The following is a 25356-nucleotide window of genomic DNA, read 5'->3' on the forward strand; positions in this document are numbered from 1 at the left end:
ATTGTGGATATTTAATGATGTTGTTAGCCGCCCTGAGCCTGCTTCGGTGGGGAGGGCGGGATATAAATGCGAAAAATAAATAAAATGAATAAATATGTCATTCTTCCCTTTGAAATTGAAAACAGAGTGGCTAAAGAAGAAAAGGAGAGGAGCTAACTGTGAGAGGAGAAGAAAGTGTCTGTACCCAGGGGTCATTTTGTAGAAAAATAGGTGGTGGAGCTCATCCAGGGATTGTTATGTATCTCTACCAACTATTCACTGGACAAGGTGGGAAGGAGGAGGTGGAACTGTCAGAAAGGTTCAGGAGATGCACTTCTGTGAGCTCACGCTGAATTCAAAGCCTGGCTGTACCAAAGGGAAAAGGAGGTCTAACTTTGATTTTTTTTTTTTTTTTTGCCCAAGGCCCCCTATTCCAGGAGGTCTGGAGGAATGTTATTAAAACTACTGAAATTTACAGGATACCTTGCCCACCCTCTCTCCTAAGGGACAGCAAGGGGGCATCACTGCCACCACCCCAGTGATGTTTTATATAAAAAACCCAGAAACCCACAGGATAGGACCTCAAAGCTGCAACCATCTGCCACAATGGGATCACAATGCAAAGCAAGCCTTTAGTGCTGGGAAAACCTTCCTGCCCTGTGTACTCATAGGGAATGTCCTGGATCATGAGGGCACGCACACAGAGCCAAGCTTACTTCTGAGTAGTGGGCATGGCTAGAAGGACTAGTGATTTCATTTGGTCTGTGGGAGCTTTGTGCCTTCATGGCATTTGGAAGTAACTAATGTATGTAGATCTATTGTCCTTTCCAAGCTGCATAAAAGTCTTGTTATGAGAATCAAACAGCCTTGGTCTCCCCGGTGAATGACCAGTGCCAGAAGATGGACATAAGATGTACAACTCTGCTGATTCTCCTGGAACTCTCAGTGACTTTTGATGCCATCGGTCATGGTATCTTCTCAATCACTTCTTCGGACGGGAACTGAAAGACACCAATTTCTAGTGGTTTCAGTTCTACCTGGAGAGTAGATTTCAGAAGGTGGTGCTGGGGAAACTGCTGGGACTAATACTCAGCCCCTTGGCCTTTGGGGTCCCACAAGACTCCATCTTGTCTCCCGTGATTTTCACCAATATGCAAAAGACACTCAGTTCTATCTCATGCTTCTGGCCAACCCCAGAGAGGCTGTAGAAACTCTGAACTGATGCCTGGAGGCCGTTTTGGAGTGGACATAAACTAATAATCTGAAACTTAATCCTGACAAGACAAAAGAGCAGCGAAAAAGTCTTAAGGCATCAGCCATTCTGAATGGGATCACAATCCCTTTGAAGGGAAAGATCCATAGATTAAGGATGCACTTGGATTTAGGCCCACAGTTGGAATAAATAGATGGCAGCTGTGGCAAGGAGTGTCTTTTACCAGCTTTGACTGGTAAACCAGCTTCAGCCTTTCCTGGCCACTGGGGTACATGTCTTAGTTTCCTCAAGAGGAGATTACTTTAATGCACTCTGCATGGGGCTGCCCTTGAAAAGTATTCAGGAACTTCAGTTGTGCAAATGCTGACTGAGTGTGTTGTAGCAACCATATCACTCTAGTCTTGGCCGATCTACACTGGCTCCCAATCTACTTCTGGCCACAACTGAAGAGGCTGCTGTTGACCTTTAAAAGCCTACATGGCCTGGAACCAGCATACCTGACAGATCACCTGCTCCTTTATGAACCTGCATGATGACTGTAGATAGATCCAGGTAGCAATCGTGTTGGTCTGAAGGAGTCCAACTTTGTTCTATTTGATGACGTTCATCTTCTGAGGACCTGATTTGGGTGCTCCCCTCTTGATTAAGGGAGAAGGCCTTCTTAGTCATGGCACCCAAACTCTGGAACTCTCTTCCCTGAGAGATTTCTCTGTTCTCTTCTGTTAATGTCTTCCACTTGAGGGTAAATATCTTCTTGTCTGGAATTCTCTTGGTGATCTCTCCTTTCTGCCCTATGTTTTAATAGTTGCTTTTATATATATTATATCTCTGTCTTTAATAGTTTTAATGATGTATTTCTGTTTGATTCTATTGTTTTAGGACATTTACATTATGTAGGGTGGCCAGACCGTCCCGGTCTCCTGGGACTTTCCCGGTTCTGGCCACCAATTCCCGGCTCCCGGGCTGCCTATACCGGGACCATTACAAAGTCCCGGTATAGCCAGCGGGGAGCCGGCGGGCCGCGCGCGCGGGCGGGGAAGGCGGGGAGTGAGGCAGCCAGCTGCCTCACTCCCCGCCTTCCCCGCCCGCGCGCGGGGTCCGGAGAGGCCGGCGCTGGTCCCTGGAGGCCTCCAGAGGCCAGCACCGGCAGCGTGGAGAGGCCTCCGCTGGTCCCTGGAGGCCTCCAGAGGCCAGCGGAGGCATCGTGGAGAGGCCTGCGCTGGTCCCTGGAGGCCTCCAGAGGCCAGCGGAGGCTTCGTGGAGAGGCCTGCGCTGGTCCCTGGAGGCCTCCAGAGACCAGCGGAGGCTTCGTGGAGAGGCCTGCGCTGGTCCCTGGAGGCCTCCAGAGGCCAGCGGAGGCTTCGTGGAGAGGCCTGCGCTGGTCCCTGGAGGCCTCCAGAGGCCAGCGGAGGCATCGTGGAGAGAACATAAGAACATAAGAACATAAGAGAAGCCATGTTGGATCAGGCCAACGGCCCATCAAGTCCAACACTCTGTGTCACACAGTGGCAAAAAATGTTATATACACACATACACTGTGGCTAATAGCCACTGATGGACCTGTGCTCCATACACTGTGGCTAATAGCCACTGATGGACCTGTGCTCCATACACTGTGGCTAATAGCCACTGATGGACCTGTGCTCCATATTTTTATCTAAACCCCTCTTGAAGGTGGCTATACTTGTGGCCGCCACCACCTCCTGTGGCAGTGAATTCCACATGTTAATCACCCTTTGGGTGAAGAAGTACTTCCTTTTATCCGTCTTAACCTGTCTGCTCAGCAATTTCATCGAATGCCCACGAGTTCTTGTATTGTGAGAAAGGGAGAAAAGTACTTCTTTCTCTACTTTCTCCATTCCATGCATTATCTTGTAAACCTCTATCATGTCACCCCGCAGTCGACGTTTCTCCAAGCTAAAGAGTCCCAAGCGTTTCAACCTTTCTTCATAGGGAAAGTGCTCCAGCCCTTTAATCATTCTAGTTGCCCTTCTCTGCACCTTCTCTAAAGCTATAATATCCTTTTTGAGGTGCGGCGACCAGAACTGCACACAGTACTCCAAATGAGACCGCACCATCGATTTATACAGGGGCATTATGATACTGGCTGATTTGTTTTCAATTCCCTTCCTAATAATTCCCAGCATGGCATTGGCCTTTTTTATTGCAAACGCACACTGTCTTGACACTTTCAGTGAGTTATCTATCATGACCCCAAGATCTCTCTCTTGATCAGTCTCTGCCAGTTCACACCCCATCAACTTGTATTTGTAGCTGGGATTCTTAGCCCCAATGTGCATTACTTTGCACTTGGCCACATTGAACCGCATCTGCCACGTTGACGCCCACTCACCCAGCCTCAACAGATCCCTTTGGAGTTCCTCACAATCCTCTCTGGTTCTCACCACCCTGAACAATTTAGTGTCATCCGCAAACTTGGCCACTTCACTGCTCACTCCGAACTCTAAATCATTTATGAACAAGTTAAAAAGCATGGGACCCAGTACCGAGCCCTGCGGCACCCCACTACTTACCGTCCTCCACTGCGAAGACTGCCCATTTATACTCACTCTCTGCTTCCTATTACTCAGCCAGTTTTTGATCCACAAGAGGACCTGTCCTTTTACTCCATGATTCTCAAGCTTTCTAAGGAGCCTTTGATGAGGAACTTTATCAAAAGCTTTCTGGAAGTCAAGGTAAACAACATCTATCGGGTCTCCTTTGTCCACATGTTTGTTCACCCCCTCAAAGAAATGCAACAGGTTAGTGAGGCAAGATCTTCCCTTGCAGAACCCATGCTGAGTCTTCCTCAATAACCCGTGTTCATCAATGTGCCTACTCATTCTGTCCTTGATAATGGTTTCTACCAACTTTCCCGGTATTGAAGTCAGACTGACTGGCCTGTAGTTTCCCGGATCTCCTCTGGAACCTTTTTTAAAGATGGGGGTGACATTTGCTACCTTCCAGTCCTCAGGAATGGAGGCAGATTTCAATGAAAGATTACAGATTTTTGTTAGAAGATCCACAAGTTCAACTTTGAGTTCCTTCAGAACTCTCGGATGTATGCCATCCGGACCCGGTGACTTATTAGTTTTTAATTTGTCTATCAGTTGTAGGACCTCCTCATTTGTCACCTCAATCTGACTCAGGTCTTTCAACACCCCTTCCAAAATTAGTGGTTCTGGGGCGGGCAAAAAGTTCTCGTCTTCTACAGTGAAGACGGAGGCAAAAAATTCATTTAGCTTTTCAGCCATTTCCCTATCCTCCTTCAGTAATCCTTTTACCCCATGGTCATCCAAGGGCCCCACTGCCTCCCTGGCTGGTTTCCTACTTCTAATATATTTGAAGAAAGTTTTATTGTTGGTCTTTATGTTTTTTGCAATATGCTCCTCATAGTCCCTTTTTGCCTGCCTGATCACAGTCTTGCATTTGATTTGCCACAGCCTGTGTTCCCTTTTACTAATCTCACTTGGACTGGTTTTCCACCGCTTAAAGGAGTCCTTCTTACCTTTTACAGCTTCCATTACTTTATTTGTTAACCACGCAGGCCTTTTCTTATGCCTGTTTGTGCCTTTCCTAACTTGTGGTATGTATTTTATCTGAGCTTCTAGGATTATAGTTTTAAATAGCGTCCAAGCTTTCTCAAGGGTTTTGACCGTATGTACCTTTCCTTTCAGTTTCTTCCTCACATGCCTCCTCATCTCAGTGTATTTACCCCTTTTAAAGTTAAACGTGGTTGTGGTGGTCTTTTTGGACAACTCCCTATTTATACAAACGGTGAAATCAATAACATTATGGTCACTGCTCCCAAGCGGCGCAATCACTTTTACATCTCTCACCAAGTCTTGGGCATTACTTAGGACCAAATCCAGGATCGCCCCACCCCTGGTAGGTTCTGAGACCATCTGCTCCATAGCACAGTCATTGAGAGCATCAAGAAACTCAATCTCTTTCTCTCGACCAGAACACATATTGACCCAATCAATCTGCGGGTAGTTAAAATCACCTATTACAACACAGTTTTTACGTTTAGCCGCTATCTTTAAGCCTTCCATCATATTATAATCGTCCTCTCTCTTTTGATTTGGTGGGCGATAACAAACTCCCATAGTTAAATTTCCTTTTGGGCCCTCTATTTCAACCCAAAGCATTTCTAAAAGGGAATCTAATTCTCTGATCTCAGCCTTACTGGACCGTATATCCTCTCTGACATACAGAGCCACCCCACCTCCAACCCTTCCCTCCCTATCCTTCCGATATAGCTTATATCCAGGAATCACCGTGTCCCACTGATTCTCCTCATTCCACCAAGTTTCTGAAATTCCCACAATGTCTATGTTTTCTCCCAGCACTAAACATTCCAATTCACCAATTTTACTTTGAACACTTCTAGCATTTGCATACAAACATCTATAATTTCCCAGGCGAGCTAGGCCCGCCACCTTCCTCCTGCCGCCTCGAGACACTGGCAGACAGTCCATATTGTTTGTCACCTTCACAGTGGACAACTCCGGTCCGTTACCCGGTAGAAAAATAGCAGCTAACCCTTCATCTCTTTGAGACGAGTCCTCCCGAACCAGAGACATTTCATCTCCTGTCGGCTTTCCCCCAAGATTTAGTTTAAAAACTGCTCTGCCACCTTTTTGATTTTAAGCGCCAGCAGCCTGGTTCCATCCGGGGACAAGTGGAGACCGTCTCTTTTGTACAGCTCCCGCTTGTTCCAGAAAGCATCCCAGTGCCTAACAAACTTAAACCCTTCCTCCTTACACCATCGTCTCATCCACACATTGAGACTTCTAATTTGTGCCTGTCTCTCCTGCCCTGCACGTGGAACAGGTAGCACTTCCGAGAAGGCTACCTTGGAGGTCCTGGCCTTAAGTCTCCCGCCTAGCAGCCTAAATTTTTCCTCCAGGACCTCACGACTGCATTTCCCCACATCGTTGGTGCCAACATGCACCACGACCACAGGCTCCTCCCCAGCACTGTCTATCAGTCTATCTACTACACGCGTAATGTCCGCTACCTTCGCACCAGGCAGGCAAGTCACCATACGGTCAGTACGCGGTTTCGCCACCCGGCTGTCTACTTGCCTAATGATCGAATCACCAACTACTAATACCCCCCCTCTCCCCCTGCTCAGGGATGGTTCCTTGGCGCGAAAGGATTCCCGCTCACCGACCGAAGAAGAGGTCCCTTCTGAGGGCGCATTCCCCTTATCCTCAGCACGGTGCCCTGTTCCCTCTCGACCCTCACGCTCTCTGGCAGCAACGGGGCTGCTACGTTCAGAGCGGGGCTCATCTAATATGCCCCCGAGAGTCTTCCCCAAGTGCCTAACTGACCGTCTCTGCTTCTCCAGGGCAGTCACCTCGGCCTCAAGGGTACGAACTCGTTCCCTGAGGACCAGGAGCTCCTTGCATCGAGCACACACCCAAGACTTCTGTCCTTTGGGCAGATAGTCATACATGTGACACTCAGTGCAAAACACTGGAAAGCCCCCAACCCCCTGCTGGCATTCTATCTTCATTGTATATATATATATATATATATATTAAAATATACAGTCCTCTTTAAATGCTGTTTAAGTGGCTCCCCTTCTGGCGGGTCAACTTACCTAAACTTACCTTATTGGGAACTTACCTTATTTGGAGAACAAGGAAGCCAGGGATCTGGGTTCCTGCTCCTTAGAGAGCCCCTAGGCGAAGAGCCACAGGCCAAGAGCCCTTTAGCTCTCGCCCTTTGGCAAGGCGCAGCTTAAAATGCAAAGAGGTGGAGCAGGGCACTCCTCAGCAATCACTCTCAATCAGCAGCAATCACTCTCAATCTCTTTCACCCTTAAGGCAGTCAACCAAACAAAGAGCAGTCAACCAAACAAAGAGCAGTTCCCCAGCTATCACACCTTAGAATTTTAGGCAGCCCCACAAACCTTAGAATGTAGTCCTTCAAAACTCAGAAATTCTCAGCAATTTCTCCAGCTGTCTCAGCTATCAGAGCTGCTCTGCTCTGCTCCTCCCAGACCTCTGTGAGATGTGCTCAGCCTTTGGCAAGGCGCAGCTTAAAATTGGCAAGGCGCTGGTCCCTGGAGGCCTCCAGAGCCCAGCGGAGGCAGCGTGGAGAGGCCAGCGCTGGTCCCTGGAGGCCTCCAGAGACCAGCGCCGGCCTCCGCAGCCGCCGCCAGCCCCGCCAGCAGCCCGGAGGAGAGGCCGCCACTGCCCTGGATCCAGGTAAGCTAAAAGCGGGGGGGGGGCTGGCGGGGGGGCGGCTGGCCTTCCTTCTTTCCTTCCCTCCCTCCCTCCTTCCTCCCTCCCTCCTTCCTTTCTTCCTTCCTTCCCTCCCTCCTCCCTTCCTTCCTTTCTTCCTTCCCTCCCTCCTCCCTTCCTTCCTTCCTTCCCTCCCTCCCTCCCTTCCTTCCTTCCCTCCCTCCTCCCTTCCTTCCTTCCCTCCCTCCCTCCCTTCCCTCCCTCCTCCCTTCCTTCCTTCCTTCCCTCCCTTCCTTCCCTCCCTCCCTGACTGAATGGGCCACTGGCCTGATCCAACAGGGCTTCTCTTATGTTCTTATGTGACACAGTGTGTTGGACTGGGATGGGCCAGTGGCCTGATCCAACAGGGCTTCTCTTATGTTCTTATGTGACACAGTGTGTTGGACTGGATGGGCCACTGGCCTGATCCAACAGGGCTTCTCTTATGTTCTTATGTGACACAGTGTGTTGGACTGGATGGGCCACTGGCCTGATCCAACAGGGCTTCTCTTATGTTCTTATGTGACGCAGAGTGTTGGACTGGATGGGCCACTGGCCTGATCCAACAGGGCTTCTCTTATGTGACAATACTGACTTTGGTGGACCCAAGCACTGATTCAGTGTAAGGGAGCTTTGTGTTTGTGACTGGAGTGGACAATACTGACTTTGGTGGACCCAAGCACTGATTCAGTGTAAGGGAGCTTTGTGTTTGTGACTGGAGTAGACAATACTGACTTTGGTGGACCCAAGCACTGATTCAGTGTAAGGGAGCTTTGTGTTTGTGTCTTCTGGTGCAATTTTGTTCTCAGATCCTGTATTTACTTCATCAGTATATGGGATAAGGCACTTTCTCAACTGTGCTGCATAATGCAGCCTATTTATTTTGTCCTGTTTGCTCTGTTGGCTCTATCTGCGCCACCTTCACTTTCGGGGTGTGGATCCCCCAGTGGGGTGGTCTCGCGACTCCCTCCGCCAGCTGTTTCTGATAGCCCTGCGCCCCCTCTTTCATTTGATATGTGTCCCGTGCGGATGCCACCCTCCCGCCGGGAGATGCCGCAAAATGAGCCCCCTTGAGGCTTATGGCGGCAGGGCTCGGGGGAAGCGAGCTAGACTGCTGTTCTTTTGAGGGGTCATAGAGTGTTTCGAGCCCGTCCCTGTGGCATCGGTCCCATCGTTGTGGGGCCCAGGGGGCCGGCGCAGCGGCACGCTGAAGCAGCCTGTCGGTCACTTCCGGGTTCCTGTCCTGCATCTCGACCTGTGACAGGCTGCTTCGGCGTGCTGCTGCGCCGGCCCCCTGGGTCCCACAACGATGGGACCGATGCCACAGGGACGGGCTCGAAACACTCTATAACCCCTCAAAAGAACAGCAGTCTAGCTCGCTTCCCCCGAGCCCTGCCGCCATAAGCCTCAAGGGGGCTCATTTTGCGGCATCTCCCGGCGGGAGGGTGGCACCCGCACGGGACACATATCAAATGAAAGAGGGGGCGCAGGGCTATCAGAAACAGCCGGCGGAGGGAGTCGCGAGACCACCCCACTGGGGGATCCACACACCGAAAGTGATGAAGGTGGCGCAGATAGAGCCAACAGAGCAAACAGGACAAAATAAATAGGCTGCATTATGCAGCACAGTTGAGAAAGTGCCTTATCCCATATACTGATGAAGTATATACAGGATTTGAGAACAAAATTGTTTCCGGCAGTGATATTTGGGGGATTTTTGGGGACGTCACAGGAAGTGCTGTGAAGTCACTTCCTGTTTCCGGCAGTGGCATTTGGGGGAAATGATGTCATTTGGGGGAAGTGATGTCACAGGAAGTGATGTCACTTCCCGTTTCTGGCAGGTGACGCGGGGAAATGATGTCACAGGAAGTGGTGTCACTTCCTGTTTCCGGCGGTGGCATGACGTCACCGGAAGTGTCGGCACCGGAAGTGACATCACTTCCTGTTTCCGGCGGCGCGCGCGCACCCCTACCTTCCACCCCCCCCTCCAAGGTGTCCCTGGCTGGCCTTCAGACAGTATGGTCACCCTAACATTATGTTATATGCTTTAAGACATTTATATTATTTATATTATGTTAGCCATGTTTGGGACACTATGAGGGCAGGAAAGTGGGGCATAAATTTTGTATATAAACAAACAAAACTCCAATTTTGACCCAAAGTTTTTGTGATCTTCCTTCACTCACAGTCACTCCTACCCTGATGACTTGATCCTTGTCACTCACCATGAAAGACAACCACATTAATCATTCTCACAAACTAGTTTTCTCCAGCATCACACCTGTGCATGAAGCAACAGGGATGTTTTGCAGGTGACTCTTCTCCGTCTTCCAAATCATGGTGATTACTCTTCTCCCTAAAGCTCAAGGGATTTTGTTTCCAAAAATTGCCCTTGGAATCAATAGCATAAACATCAGAATCAAAAGCAAAGATGAGGCAATTTCTTGTACTGGGCTTGAAAGGTCCAGGATGTAAATACCTCCTCTGCTATTGAGAGGGTGGCCAGAACTTTAGGACAGGCAGGGACTATGCCAGTTTGAGATTTAACATCTTCATCAAGATGTGAAGTGATGGCTGATCTGTAGCTGTACTGGTGAAATTGTGGCGCCCATGCTTTTGCATGGGGTGGGTGGGGCTTCTCTAATTACCAGGACATACAGCTGAGAGCAGTCAGAGACAGGGGAGTCTAGTCCTATCATTCCTAGCATGATACTGCTGCTTCTGCTACTGTTTTTGCTGCTGCCGCCTTATGCTCCCAGCAAGAGGGTGAATCAAACAGTCCCACTCATTCTGAAAACTGATCAGCCCAACCCACTGAATTATTACAAGCCAGGAAACCACCTCATCAGTGGGATCATATCTACAACAAACACTCTTTTTTTGCCATATGCTTTCAATCCTGTACCTCCTAATACCAGCTTTCATGTGTAAGTATCATGTGGTGATGTCGTTCTGTGGCTCCGTTCCCTGTTTTCCAGATGCCTTTTTCTGACTATGGACAATCTCTTTTTCTCTGAGACTCATTCCTGCTAATCTTGCCCTTTGTTCAGTCCCTGATTTATGTTAGGGGATAAATTTTGGAGCAAGAGACAAAACCCAATGGCAGAGCATCACTGAAGATTTCAGGTTCAGTGTCTTTACTTCCATCTCTGGCTTGAGACTCACAGCTAACTAGTTCTCCATGGCCTTGCCCACTACCCTGAACATGGGGTGGATATCACATTGGGGAATGCTATTCAGAAGAGCCTCAGGTGGGAAGTCAAGGAGTCACAAGTGACTTCCCAGCCACTAATATCACTGTTCCAAGGTGATACACAGGGAGTAGAATACAGCAACCTGTGCATTCAAGAATCTCAGATTTCTCCTCAGCCCAGTAGCCATTTCTGACTCCAAGAAAGGTTATTCCCAGCATTGCAGAACCCCAGTGGAGCAGATCAAGAGGCTGCAGTGAGAAGCTGCGAAAACAGAAGAGGAGGAAAGGGCAATTTCAAATCCAGCCCTTTTACAGCCTCCTGACTCTGGTAGCCATTTGTTCACAGGAGCCCTGTGAGGGTGCTGGGAGGTGGGAAATGGGGGAAGAGAGACTGGGGACTGCCTGTGCCTTCTGCTGATGAACCACAGCATCCAAACCACAGAGCTTTGTTTTAAAAACACACAAGGATTTGGCATTTTTCTCTTGAATGGAAGATACAAATGTGACATGTCTATTTTATTTCAGCATAGGAGACATGGTATACTGGCACATCTTGCCTTTCTTGTTTGCTACTCGTGAGATCAATCAGAATCCCAGGCTCTTACCCAACATCACGCTTGGCTATAACATCTATGAGAACTATTTTAATGAAAGGATGACTTCTAATGCTGTACTGGACTTTCTTTCTATTGGACAGAAGAATGTTCCAAATTATCACTGTGGAGGACAAAAGGACCTGCTAGCTGTTGGGGAAGGAACAGGCTCAGAAATCTCCCACCAGATTTCAACCATGTTGGGCATCTACAAAATCCCACAGGTATGAATGGTTTGTGTGTTGTGGGTGGGTGGAGATGCTGGATCTATCCTAGTAATGTACTTTTTTGCTTAATTGTTAATAAATTTAGGGTCAAACTGAAAGAAATATTGCTATTTATTTGCAGAATTTATACCCCACCTTTCTACCCACATCAGTCAGCTAACAAATTAAAAACATACATACAAAAATGCATCTTAAAAATCACTAAAGCCAAACAAAAATGACTAAAACTCCCAAACAAAAACAGATCATTCAAACAACTGCAACCAACTTCAAACACGCATACAATGTAATAAAATGCACATACATGAAACCAAAAACTAAAAATAGGGTAGGAAGGAGAGATCACCAAAACAAAAAAAAAAGTCTTTACAGAGTGGTGGAAGACTGCAACCAAAGGGAACATGTGGGTCTCTGTGAGGAGAGTTCCAGAGTTTTGATGCCATCACTAAGAAGGTCCTCTTCCAGGTTGCCACCTGCCCAGTCTCAGAAGGACGATGGATAGAGTGAAAATGGAGGAAGGCGTGGGATGAATCTGCTAAGGCATATGCTAAAGCTAATTTCAAAGCATATTCCATGGCTTTTATGGTAGCAAAAAAACAATTCTTTTCTCCCAGTATTGAGTCTGCAAAGTATAGGTCAGCAGAACTGTTCCAGGTGGTCATGGGCATGTTGGGATAACATGTTCACATGTTAGCACTCGGGGGCTACTAGGGCTCTACCACCTGAGAGAAAATGGCAGAGAACAATTGTATAAATGGATCATTTCCCCGCTCCAGGGGTCAAACAGGGCATCGGTACTATCACCAACCATATCAACTGGACAATCCCCTAGAGCACTGATTCCCATTTGCAGGGTCTGGACCCAGTACCAGGCCACAGAAGCCTCCCTACCGGGTCACGAGAAAAGCCAAAGCTAGCCCCACCCCCAGCAAAGCATGACCTCTGCTCTGCTTCCTTCCTTCCACCATCTCTCTGTTGTGCAAAGAAAAGCTAGCCTTGAAGACTGACACAGGCTGCAAAGTCTGAGCTCCATTTGGCTTCCTTCCTTCCCCCATCTCTGTGTTGTGCAGAGCTGGGCTGCCTCTCCTTCCTTCTCCCCCCCCCCCCCCAGTGTTTGAGAGAAAAGCTCAGGAAGTCCACTGGCAGTTTAGATCCATAAAGTGTTCTTCAAGGTATGAGCTTTCATGTGCCTTGCAGTATGTTCTTTTGGGGAGATTCCCCCAGGAGCCCTGGGTGACAAAGAAGGGGGGATTTTTTTTCAGCCAGGAGGTGCGGGGAGTGGGCATTCCAATAGCTTTTTTTTAACCAAACGACCCTTGGGCAGAATTGTTGCTGGCTGGGGTAATCTGATGGTGAGAAAGGTTTTTTCCCTCTTCTTTGTCCCCATTTCTTTGTCCCCCCTTCTTTCTTTTTCTGTCTGCAAGGGATGCTAGGTCTGTATTCTTTTTTTTTTTTACCATTTAGAATGCTTTATTGAGTTAAGAAGTGCGATACAGATATAACAAACGAAAAACATGAGTATGCATCAAATATCAAAACATGACACCATGAAACATTACAGGGTGCAGTTACGAAAGTAATTGACAGGACATCAATATAGCGTGGTATGAGGCATTGGGGATTCTATTATCAGCATAAACTTTATCAATGAAAGGTCGCCATTTTTCTATAAAATTCGAGGAAGCAGTTTGTTGGGAACGATGAGGGCCTAAGTCATAAGTGAGCTTATCCAGTGCAAAATAATCCCACAATTTTAACCACCAAGTTTGTCGTGAGGGGGGAGAGTGTTGTTTCCAAACTAGAGCTATTGCAAATTTAGCAGCCACAAACATGAGCGAGATCAATTCCTCTGCAGATTCGGGGATATTTGAGTTATCTAGAAGATTTAAAAGGGCAAATTCAGGCGTAAATGGAGGAGAGTATGATGTGAGTTCTTGTACTTCTTGATAGATTTGTCTCCAAAAGCTATTTATGATTGGGCAATGCCACCAGGAGTGGAGAAAAGTACCCCTCTGTCCACAGTTCTTGAAACAGGGGTGAGATGGAAGACAAGTGCACTAGCTGCACTGGGGTCCGGTACCATCGTGTGAGGACTTTAAGAGCTTGAAGTTGGACATTCATTGCTTTCGTTTTATATATGGAAGAACCCCAGGTGGCTCGCCATTGCTCCTCAGTTAGTTCTATCTGCAAATCTCGAGCCCAGGAGGAACTCTGGTGTGTGTCTAAGCGCGTCAAAACTTCTTCTTCTCCAAACCCTTTTTTGGCCTCCATGCTGCAGGTTTGGCGTAAACACTGTAATAAGTTAGCTCCCCCGACCTCCTCCTTAACCACTTTTGTTAGACAGCCCTGGTTCGTTCCGGCGCTGAGTAAAGACTCGTTTATGCAATGGAAACATCTAGGACTGACCCGATTTGCTGATGTTCTTCTTAAGGGGGTACTGAAAGATAAAGTGACTCTGGAGGCTGACTCTGACCTCCGACTACCCTGGTTCGAATACCTTCAACTTAAACATTTATTAGATACACATTCCTTCAGTCCCCCTCTGCGCGTCCACCCTGCTGGCTTTGAAAAGATCCTATTCGGTGATTCAATCCCGATCAAAGGACTGCTGCTTCTTATATAATGGTGAGAGAAAAAGCCATCTATCTTTTTCCCATAATACATATAAGCGTGCCAGGCAAATTTCTTTCCATGACCTTCCAACGCTAATAGTTTATTGTTTAACAACATTATCCATTCTTTTATCTATACTAAGCAAACTGCTTCATGATATAATTTTAAATCTGGTAATTGAAAGCCGCCTCTCTAGTGTCGTCTGCATATCTGAGGTTATTGATGTTTTTCCCAGCCATCTTAATTCCAGCTTCTGCTTCTTCCAGGCAAGCATTCCTCATGATGTACTTTGCATATAAATTAAATAAGCAGGGTGACAATATAAATCCTTGTCGAACTCCTTTTCCTAATCTAAACCAATCAGTTATTCCATTTCCTGTTCTGACACTTGCTTCTTGACCCTCATACAGGTTTCTCAGGAGACATGTGAGATGGTCTGGTACTCCCATCTCTTTAAGGACTTGCCACAGTTTGTTGTGATCCACACAATCAAAGGCTTTAGCATAGTCAATGAAGCAGAAATAGACGTTTTTCTGATATTCCCATGTTTTCTCCATAATCCATCGAATGTTGGCAATTTGATCTCTAGTTCCTCTACCTCTCCAAAACCCAGCTTGATCTTCTAGTATTTCCCAATCTACATACTGCTGAAGCTTAGCTTGTAGGATCTTTAACATGACCTTGCTGGCATGTGAAATGAGTGCAATGGTGCAATAGTTTGAACATTCCTTGGCATTACCCTTCTTTGGGATTGAAATATAAACCAATCTTTTCCAATCCTGTGGCCACTGTTGCGTTTTCCAAATTTGTTGACATAATGTGTGCATCACTTTAACAGCATCATACAAAAATCTGTAATCTTTCATTGAAATCTGCCTCCGTTCCTGAGGACTGGAAGGTAGCAAATGTCACCCCCATCTTTAAAAAGGGTTCCAGAGGAGATCCGGGAAATTACAGGCCAGTCAGTCTGACTTCAATACCGGGAAAGTTGGTAGAAACCATTATCAAGGACAGAATGAGTAGGCACATTGATGAACACGGGTTATTGAGGAAGACTCAGCATGGGTTCTGCAAGGGAAGATCTTGCCTCACTAACCTGTTACGTTTCTTTGAGGGGGTGAACAAACATGTGGACAAAGGAGACCCGATAGATGTTGTTTACCTTGACTTCCAGAAAGCTTTTGATAAAGTTCCTCATCAAAGGCTCCTTAGAAAGCTTGAGAGTCATGGAGTAAAAGGACAGGTCCTCTTGTGGATCAAAAACTGGCTGAGTAATAGGAAGCAGAGAGTGAGTATAAATGGGCAGTCTTCGCAGTGGAGGACGGTAAGCAGTGGGGTGCCGCAGGGCTCGGTACTGGGTCCCATCCTCTTTAACTTGTTCATAAATGATTTAGAGTTGGGAGTGAGCAGTGAAGTGGCCAAATTTGCGGATGACACTAAATTGTTCAGGGTGGTGAGAACCAGAGAGGATTGTGAGGAACTCCAAAGGGATCTGTTGAGGCTGGGTGAGTGGGCGTCAACGTGGCAGATGCGGTTCAATGTGGCCAAGTGCAAAGTAATGCACATTGGGGCCAAGAATCCCAGCTACAAATACAAGTTGATGGGGTGTGAACTGGCAGAGACAGACCAAGAGAGAGATCTTGGGGTCATGGTAGATAATTCACTGAAAATGTCAAGACAGTGTGCGTTTGCAATAAAAAAGGCCAACGCCATGCTGGGAATTATTAGGAAGGGAATTGAAAACAAATCAGCCAGTATCATAATGCCTCTGTATAAATCGATGGTGCGGTCTCATTTGGAGTACTGTGTGCAGTTCTGGTCGCCGCACCTCAAAAAGGATATTATAGCATTGGAGAAAGTTCAGAAAAGGGCAACTAAAATGATTAAAGGGCTGGAACACCTTCCCTATGAAGAAAGGTTGAAACGCTTAGGGCTCTTTAGCTTGGAGAAACGTCGACTGAGGGGTGACATGATAGAAGTTTACAAGATAATGCATGGGATGGAGAAAGTAGAGAAAGAAGTACTTTTCTCCCTTTCTCACAATACAAGAACTCGTGGGCATTCGATGAAATTGCTGAGCAGACAGGTTAAAACGGATAAAAGGAAGTACTTTTTCACCCAAAGGGTGATTAACATGTGGAATTCACTGCCACAGGAGGTGGTGGCGTCCACAAGCATAGCCACCTTCAAGAAGGGGTTAGATAAAAATATGGAGCAGAGGTCCATCAGTGGCTATTAGCCACAGTGTGTGTGTGTGTGTGTGTATATATATATATATATATATTTGGCCGCTGTGTGACACAGAATGTTGGACTGGATGGGCCATTGGCCTGATCTAACATGGCTTCTCTTATGTTCTTATGTTCTTAGGACTTTGAATAGCTCAACTGGGATACCATCATCTCCGCTCACTTTGTTGTTAGTAATGCTTTCTAAAGCCCATTTGACTTCACTCTCCAGGATGTCTGGTTCAAGGTCATCGATTTCACTGTCATGGTTCTCCGGGACATTGAGATCATTCTTGTATAATTCTTCTGTGTATTCTTGCCACCTCTTCCTGATCTCTTCTGCTTCTGTTAGGTCCCTACCATATTTGTCCTTTATCATGGCCATCTTTGCACAAAACGTTCCCTTGATCTCTCCAATTTTCTTGAATACATATCTTGTGCTTCCCATTCTATTATTTTCCTCTATTGCTTTGCATTGTTCCTTCAAGAAGGCCTCCTTATCTCTCCTTGCTGTTCTCTGGAAATCCACATTCAGTTGGGTGAATTTTTCCTTTTCACCTTTGACTTTTGCTTTCCTTCTTTCCTCAGCTATTTGTAAAGCCTCATCAGACAGCCACTTTGCTTTCTTGCATTTCTTTCTCTTTGGGATGGTGCTGATTGCTGCTTTCTGTACAATGTCACGAACCTCTGTCCACAGTTCTTCAGGCACTCTGTCTATCAGCTCTAGTTCCTTAAACCTATTATTCACTTCCACTGTATAATAGGTCAAACTTGAATGGCCTAATGGCTTCCCCAGTTTTCTTCAGTTTAAGCCTGAATTTTGCGATGAGTAGCTCATGATCTGAGTCGCAGTCAGCTCCAGGACTTGTTTTTGCTGCCTGTGAGGAGCTTCTCCATCTTTGACTGCAGAGTATATAATCAATCTGATTTCTGTGTTGCCCATCAGGTGATGTTCACGTGTAGAGTCGCCTTTTAGGTTGTTGAAAGAGGGTGTTCGCTATGACCAAATTGTTCTCTTGACAAAACTCTATTAGCCTTTGCCCGGCTTCATTTTGTTCTCCAAGGCCAAACTTGTCAGTTGTTCCGGTTACCTTTTGACTTCCTACTTTGGCATTCCAGTCCCCTATGATGAGGAGGACATCTTTTTTTTGGTGTTAATTCTAGAAGGTGTTGTAGATCTTCATAGAACTGGTCAGCCTCTTCTGCATCAGTGGTTGGGGCATAGACTTGTATTACTGTGATATTGAATGGTTTGCCTTGGATACAGACCGAGAACATTCTGTCATTTTTGAGATTGTATCCCATTACTGCCTTCCTCACTCTCTTGTTAACTATAAAGGCCACACATTGCTTCTATGGGACTCTTGCCCTCAATAAGAGATGTAGTGATCCTCTGAGTTAAATTCACCTGCAGTACTGCAGTCCTAAACTCTGCTCATGACCTGAGTTCGATCCCTGGTGGAAGCTGGGTTTAGGTAGCCGGCTCAAGGTTGACTCAGCCTTCCATCCTTCCGAGGTCAGTAAAATGAGTACCCAGCACGCTGGGGGGGAAGTGTAGATGACTGGGGAAGGCAATGGCAAACCACGCCATAAAAAGTCTGCCGTGAAAATGTTGTGAATACAACGTCACCCCAGAGTCGGAAACGACTGGTGCTTGCACAGGGGACTACCTTTTTTAAAAATTACACAAGACATCTATTCACACATCTCCCAAGTTCTTGACTACCTTGGCCTCCAGGATAACAAATATCTGAGATTTCTATCACATTCCAAACAAAATACCAGTCTCTTTTTCTCCTTACTAGATGAGTTACGGTTTTGTGAGTCATGTCCCCGAAGATAAAATTCAATTTCCTTTTGTCTATTGGATGATCCCAAAACAAGAATCCCATTATGGGGGCATTGTAAAACTCCTCCTGCATTTCAGATGGACATGGATTGGTCTCCTTGCTCCTGACAACGAAATGGGTGAGAACTTCATGAGAACTTTCACATCCATGATCACTAGGAACAGCATTTGTGTTTACTTCTCACAAAAGATCCCAACCTTTAAGCCAGAAAAGGCAATCTTGAATAATCTGCTTGGCTTTCTTACACAGAGAACATGCAACGTTGTTGTTTACCATGAGGATTCTTACTCCCTTATTGTTCTTGGATTGTTATTGAGAGAATTTGAAAGAATCAGAAAGCGCATGGTTGGGAAAGTTTGGATCACAACCATTTTACATGACCTCAATTTGGCATGGTTTTATGAACTCTTTGATATCCAACATATCCATGGTTCATTGCTATTAATTCAGACAATGAAAAAATATTACACTTTTGACTCATATCTCGCTGACATCAATAGAACTGGAGAGGAAGCATTTTACTGTTTATATTCAAAGCACAAGTTATCTGTGAAAGGCTGGACAAGGTGCAAAGAGAAGGAGGAAATGGAGACTCCATCCCAGGAGCTGCTGGATAGAATCCTGTCTCAAGACAGCTACAGTATTTACAAGATTATCCAGTCTCTGGCTCTTGCCTTAAATGCTGCATATACATCCAGGTCCAATCAGATGAGGGTGAACAGAGAACCTCAAAAGCTATATCCATGGCAGGTAATTCTTTCCCCTCAGTTTTACTGAAAATTACTACAGAATGTTCAATTCTGAATTAAGATTGAGGTTGGTGAGATAAATTTTTGCACAAATCCAGGCAATTCCTCTTTGTGATGTATGTAACTCACATTTCCCCTTTGTTTCTTTTTTGGTATGCTCTGAATCTCATCTTCTTTACAGACGATGAAGTCCACCCGATCAACAAGATTTTGGCGGTATCAGCCTTCAAGAGTCAAGCCTCTTGAAAGCTTATACCCTGAAAATCTCTGGTATGTGACAAAGGGAGATTTGACTCTCAAAAGCTTTAGTGACCATTTGAACCTTGATGTTGCCAAGGTTGCCGTGCTAGTCTGCTGGAACTTGACTGATTTGAGGCATTGGGCATTCAAGTCACGGGTGTCCAACAAATCAGCCAGTCATCCTTTGATTCCATCTGTTCTGAATTTGCAAACATCTTTGATGGGTCCTTGAGACACTATACAGGGCCTCCAGTATCCTCCGACCTCGACCTGACAGTGACACTGGTACAGCTCAAGGCTCGTCAGATACCATTTGCGCTGAAGCCCAAAATCAAGGCTGAACTCGATCAACTGATAGCTCAAAGGATCATGGAACCAGTGTCCCACACTTGGTGGGAAATCCCAATCGTCACTCCGATCAAGTTGAATGGAGCCATCCGCATCTCCACTGATTATAAATGCACCATCAACAAGGTGCTTCAACAACACACCTATCCTGTTCTGGTAGTGAGCCATCTACTCATGTCCTTGGCTGGAGGGAAGTTCTTCCACAAGATAGACCTGGCACACGCATACCAACAAGTCTCAAAATGTCATACAATTGTCTCTCAACTTTTTCATAATTTCATTCATATAGAACTGTATTCAATACCAAAATTCACATATATGTGTCATTAGCAGTATTCATCAAATTTTTATAACAAAATACTAGTTGAACAAATACTTCAGTGCTTCATATCTCCATTGCCCCCTCCCAATAACTTTCATAATACAAAATAGCTATAAAGTCCACACTTTTCCAATGAAGAGGCAAAAGACAAAGAGTTCATTCAGCCTTCACAAGACACCCATTCCAGATATTCCAAGACAGTTCCATTAATATATTCCTTGCTTTTCAGGCTGTTTAAACAGAACCCAATTTTCATTGCTTCAGACACAGACATGGAGTTCATAACTTCCAAGATGAATCCATTGGGTTCTCTCAATCCAATGGATTCATCTTGAAAGTTATGAACTCCATGTCTGTCTGAAGCAGCGAGGAAAAGTCACTGTGCAGCTCATGTGTACAGATGCTATGCCATTCTGACCAGAGTAGCCTCCTTTCATGTCATTGACTCAGAAGGCTGAAAAACTGCTTAGGAGACAGAGCTACCCAGGCAGGGCTCTGACATCTAACATGCCTTCCTGCATTTTCATAATGCTTTTGTGTTCTCTGTTGTTCTAGCTCCATCCCTTCCTTAGAAACATCCGGCTTTACAATAATTCCAGAGAAGGAGTTCATTTTGATGAGAACGTGGACCTTGCAGACAACTTTGATATTATGAACTGGGTTGCATTTCCCAATCAGTCCATTGTTAGCGTAAAAGTCGGGAGGATAGAAAGACAGGAGTCTTCAGACATAAAGCTCATCATTGACCAGGAAGCCATTGCGTGGCCCAGTTGGTTCAACCAGGTGGGGAAATCCGATCTTTCATTTAATACTTTTAGCTTCTCTTATTCTCCAATAATTTGTTGTTAATATATATAGCACATAGGTATATGATTCCTAGCCACTTGATTTGCTTGACTCTCGCAGGAATGTAAATGGCTGGGGATCACATCATAGGGCATATTTACAGAGGTGCAGGTAACACCAGTTGAAATTACTGTAGTATCAGTGGTTGCCACTGCAGTACAGACAACCCCCAGGAACACTTGTGAGACAGACACTGGATAAAACAGTGGCACACAATGACATGACATCATTTCTGACTCCATACTCAGAAGTGACGTCACTGTGTTAACAGAAATGTCCCATTTTTGATTCCATGGCATGCAAACTGTCCAAACAGTAATGGAAATGAAGTCACCAAAGAATCATTCAAAAGTTTAAATCTAACATTTAAACTTTTGAATGATTCTTTGGTGACTTAATTTCCATTACTGTAACATATGTAACAACTTCTTTTATGAAATAAGCCTGCTTAACCTTTTCTACATCTTTGCTCTTTTGATGAATCACTACTTCGTTCTTGTTGTTCTCTCAAACTGCACCTTCCTTCACTGTCACTAAGTTATTCCTCCTGTCTGTATCTCTGGGCTTTTCCGTACTGAGTTTTTGCCAAAGTTCAGCTTCTTAACTGCATCGGTTTTCCCCCATCCCTTATCCACACTATCATTTCCCAGTCTCCCACTTTTTTTTCAGGCCACCTTTACTCTCCTCTGTGTAAAAAGAAACAGACAACCTTCAGTTATTCTCCCAGATGTAAGCAATAAACAGGGCTCTGCAACTTATCCAGGTTTGGTGGGCAAACTTCCACTTGCACCTTCTAGTCTTCCCACTTGTTCGATTGAGCAGCAGGACAAAAATGGGGGACAGAAGCATCATCTCATTGGACAGTGCTCTAGGAATTCCTCCTTTCTATGGAATTCCTAGATCATGAGAAAATTCCTAGAGTGTTGCTCAACATGATGATGTCACTTGTTGGTCTTCATCTGGGTCTTGTCAGGTACCATTTGAGAAGAACCTGGTTTCTAAATGACAACTTATTGTGCAATCTGAAAGCAAGGTCTGACTTCTGTTGTGCTTGTAGTCATGCAGCTATAACACTGGGCCTCTGATGATGATGAAGATGATATTGGATTTATATTCCGCCCTCCACTCCAAAGAGTCTCAGAACGGCTCACAATCTCCTTTACCTTCCTCCCCCACAACAGACACCCCGTGAGGTGGGTGGGGCTGGAGAGGGCTCTCACAGCAGCTGCCCTTTCAAGGACAACCTCTGCCAGAGCTATGGCTGACCCAAGGCCATGCTAGCAGGTGCAAGTGGAGGAGTGGGGAATCAAACCCGGTTCTCCCAGATAAGAGTCCACACACTTAACCACTATACCAAACTGGCTCTCCATATGATGCATCCTTGTCCGCTGCCCTGCCACTGCAGAGCAGCAGAATTATATATATTAATTAATGTCCTTCCCAGGTAGCTGTGTATCAAATGTACTGCCTTTAAGAACAGTTCTGGCAGGTCATTCAATGTTAAAACCAGACCAGAGAGCAATGGTCCCTAGTTGTTTTCAGCTCTGACCTGAGGCTGGATTAGACGTGATATTAATAGAGATCTCACCATTTCCTAGACTTCCAACTGCAGTTGCATGGGCCCCTAGTTCATCCCAAGGCTGTGGTGTAAGGGAAAAGAATGGTAACTTGTTGCTTTTTGTGATCTCTTCCCACTCCCCTGTTGCTACTCTTCCTGCAGGGAAGAAAAAAAGCACCTATACGGTACCTTTACTTTCTCCTCTGCAGGTATGTAGCAGCTTAGGGTGTCAGAGCTCAGACTGAGAAATGGAGTAGATGAATGGCTTTATTGCCCACCCCCTCCAATGCTGTGGGCTGTATATCACCCAAGGCACCTGCTGCCACAGTTTAAAATTTAAAGCTCAAGGAGTGATTCTTCATGGATCTTCCACTGTGAGATCTAGTTTGGCTCTTATTTCCGTTAACACATATACATGTATTTTTTTTTTTTGTTTGATCCTCCTTTCTGCTTTAGACCCTTCCTCTTTCTAGGTGCAATGAAAACTGTCACCCTGGATACGCCAAAGTGACTAAGGAAACAGAGTTTCTCTGCTGCTATGACTGTCATCCATGCATGGAAGGGACAATCTCAATGCAGGAAGGTAAGTAATTCCAGAAGAAAGGGGCATATTCTGGGAAATACAGCAAAGACTCACTAAGAAAGATTGTAAAGATTTTTTTAAAACAATACGTTTGAACTATCTTTGCCTCAAGCATTGACAGCTATAAAATGAGATTAGACAGTTTCCTGGAGGACAGATCTATTAGTGACTATCACGCTGAAATTCAGCCCCGCCATCCCTATTATTCTCATTCCTCAGATACAAAATTTTGGGGATGTAATCAAACCTAAACAAGTAAAGAAGATGTTAGTGATACTAAACTTAGACTCTTTTTTTCAGATGCAAGCCATTGCAATAAGTGTCCAGAAGATCAGCATTCAAACAAGGACCGCAATCAATGCATTCCCAAGTTGATAACCTTTCTATCCTATGAAGAACCTTTGGGCATCCTTCTTTCTTTCATTGTGTTTTTCTTGATCCTAATGACAGGTTCTGTTCTGGGAATCTTCATTAAATACTTAAAGACTGCTATTGTCAAAGCCAACAATAGGGATCTCTCCTATGTTCTCCTCATCTCCCTCCTGCTTTCATTTCTCTCCTCTTTTTTGTTCATTGGTGAACCTCAGAAGGTAACTTGCCTTCTTCGACAAACTGCATTCAGCATCATCTTCTCCACTGCTGTCTCTTCAGTGTTGGCCAAAACTGTCACTGTGGTGGTGGCCTTCATGGCCTCACAGCCTGGGAGTAGGATGAGGAAATGGCTGAGGAAGAGCTTAGCCAATTCCATTGTCATCTCCTGTTCCGGTATTCAAGTGGGCATCTGCATTCTCTGGCTGAGCATCTCTCCCCCCTTCCCAGAGTCTGACATGAACTCCCAACCTGGAGAGATCATACTGCAATGTAACGAAGGGTCTATCATTATGTTTTATGCTGCCATTGGCTACATGGGCTTTCTGGCCGCCGTCTGCTTCACTGTGGCTTTCCTAGCCAGGAAGCTGCCTGGGGCGTTCAATGAAGCCAAGCTGATCACCTTCAGCATGTTGGTGTTCTGCAGTGTTTGGGTGTCCTTTGTGCCCACCTACCTGAGCACTAAGGGGAAGTACATGGTTGCTGTGCAGGTCTTCTCTATCTTGGCCTCCAGCTTGGGCTTACTGGGCTGCATCTTTCTTCCCAAATGCTACATTATTGTACTGAGGCCTCATCTGAATACAAAAAAACATCTAGTGATGAAACATAAAAGTGGCATCTGATTTTCTTTGTAGATTTTGGTATGTCTTTTATGTATAATGAAACCAATGTACTTTTCTACAGAGCTGCTACAAACGTAAATCTCTTTTCCTTTCACATACATCATGAAAAGAACTGGCTACATATGATTCTGTTGAGTGAATAATGACACTGGATGTCCAAAGGTCATTTTGCTTCAATGCTTTACATTTACCATTTTATCACAACATGATTCCAACTTCATTTGACACAACTGGACTTTATTTAGTGTCGTATTTTGTAACCACAGAGGAGACTGGTAGAGCAGGAAGATCCCTTATTGATTAGTTAATGAAATTGATCTACCCTGCTAGGAAATAAAAGATTTTTAAAAATTATTTAAAGGATTTATTGGCCTCCTTTCTCTCATGCCAAATTCAAGGCAGCTTCTGGGGGGGCAATCTTCTTCCCACAAGAGCGGCAGTGTTTGAAAAAAACCCAATGTCTTTCCATAGACACCAATCGCAAAAAAAACCCACTCAGAGTCCTCTGAGGGGAAAAATTGGGGGGAAACAAACGGGGGGAAGGGCCCCGAAGGGCAAGTCCAACAATCACAAACTTCTTCTTTTTTTTTTTTTTACTATCTAATAACTATCCATCTATCCACACTAAGAAAAACAATAAACGGGCTATATACAACGATAAAGGTAAAACCAACTATCTCACCGACCGGGGACAAGAAAGGTAGATCCTCTCTGCGCAGCAGTCAGAAAGGAACTGGCAGGATCCCCGCGCTGGCGCCGGTGAGCATGCGTACTGGGACGCCTGTGCATGCCCATTGGCGCCGAGCGCAGAAAAATCCCGGGCTTTTCAGATACCGATTCTATCCCATGAGTGTGAAGCACAGAGACCACGAAGATCTCATCAGAAAATAATGCCACTCATTTGAAAATTGGTCACCAACACCAAATGATGATGGAAGTTGCCAAAAATGAAGGGAATTAGAACACTCTGAACTAGGTTATATTCATGATTAAAGTAAAGGTAGTTCCTCCCTGTGCAAGCACCAAATCATTACCAACGCATGGGGTGACATCGCATCACAATGTTTTCTTGGCAGAAACCATACATAAGGCAGGGCCCTGCCCGGAAGATTTTTTTTATTGCATATGGTATAGGAGTACACCCCATTAAAAGAAAAGAAAAGAATCTTAGAGTTGCTGTGGCCACTCTTTGGGAAGTCTCAGTTGCATGGGAAAAGCATGCTCTTCATGAGCCAGAGGAGTGGAACGGTATTCCTAAATATTTGAACATTTTGCCGTGGTTGATCCCTCAGTCTTCAATCTGCCTTCTGTGTCTGATAAATCTTTTAAAGACAAGAATTTTGGTCTTTAAAAGGTTGATTGTTAAA

General features: G+C 45.5%; 1 protein-coding gene across 2 annotated transcripts; it reads left to right on the forward strand.

The window, feature by feature from the left end:
- Positions 1 to 1685: 1685 nt before the first annotated feature.
- On the forward strand, positions 1686 to 24343 carry LOC132572261 (vomeronasal type-2 receptor 26-like). 2 transcript variants are annotated; one of them, XM_060239140.1, is made up of 6 exons: positions 1686 to 1934; positions 11319 to 11438; positions 18088 to 18882; positions 20347 to 20574; positions 22652 to 22778; positions 23079 to 24343. In XM_060239140.1, the coding sequence occupies exons 2-6, from the start codon at positions 11412 to 11414 to the stop codon at positions 23987 to 23989; spliced, it is 2088 nt and encodes a 695-aa protein (XP_060095123.1). In that variant the 5' UTR covers positions 1686 to 1934; positions 11319 to 11411; the 3' UTR covers positions 23990 to 24343. The 2 variants fall into 2 exon arrangements, with proteins under 2 accessions (XP_060095123.1, XP_060095124.1); XM_060239141.1 differs by lacking the exon at positions 1686 to 1934 and adding an exon at positions 10140 to 10355.
- Positions 24344 to 25356: the final 1013 nt, after the last annotated feature.

This window comes from Heteronotia binoei, chromosome 5 (assembly GCF_032191835.1).
Source record: "Heteronotia binoei isolate CCM8104 ecotype False Entrance Well chromosome 5, APGP_CSIRO_Hbin_v1, whole genome shotgun sequence".
NCBI classification, from domain to species: domain Eukaryota; kingdom Metazoa; phylum Chordata; class Lepidosauria; order Squamata; family Gekkonidae; genus Heteronotia; species Heteronotia binoei.

Coding starts and splice junctions, on each gene's coding strand:
- LOC132572261 (XM_060239140.1), top strand. CDS start 11,412: ATGTTGGGCATCTACAAAATCCCACAG. Junction 11,439..18,087: donor GCATCTACAAAATCCCACAG/GTATGAATGGTT, acceptor TCTCCTTACTAG/ATGAGTTACGGTTTTGTGAG. Junction 20,575..22,651: donor GGCCCAGTTGGTTCAACCAG/GTGGGGAAATCC, acceptor TTTCTGCTTTAG/ACCCTTCCTCTTTCTAGGTG.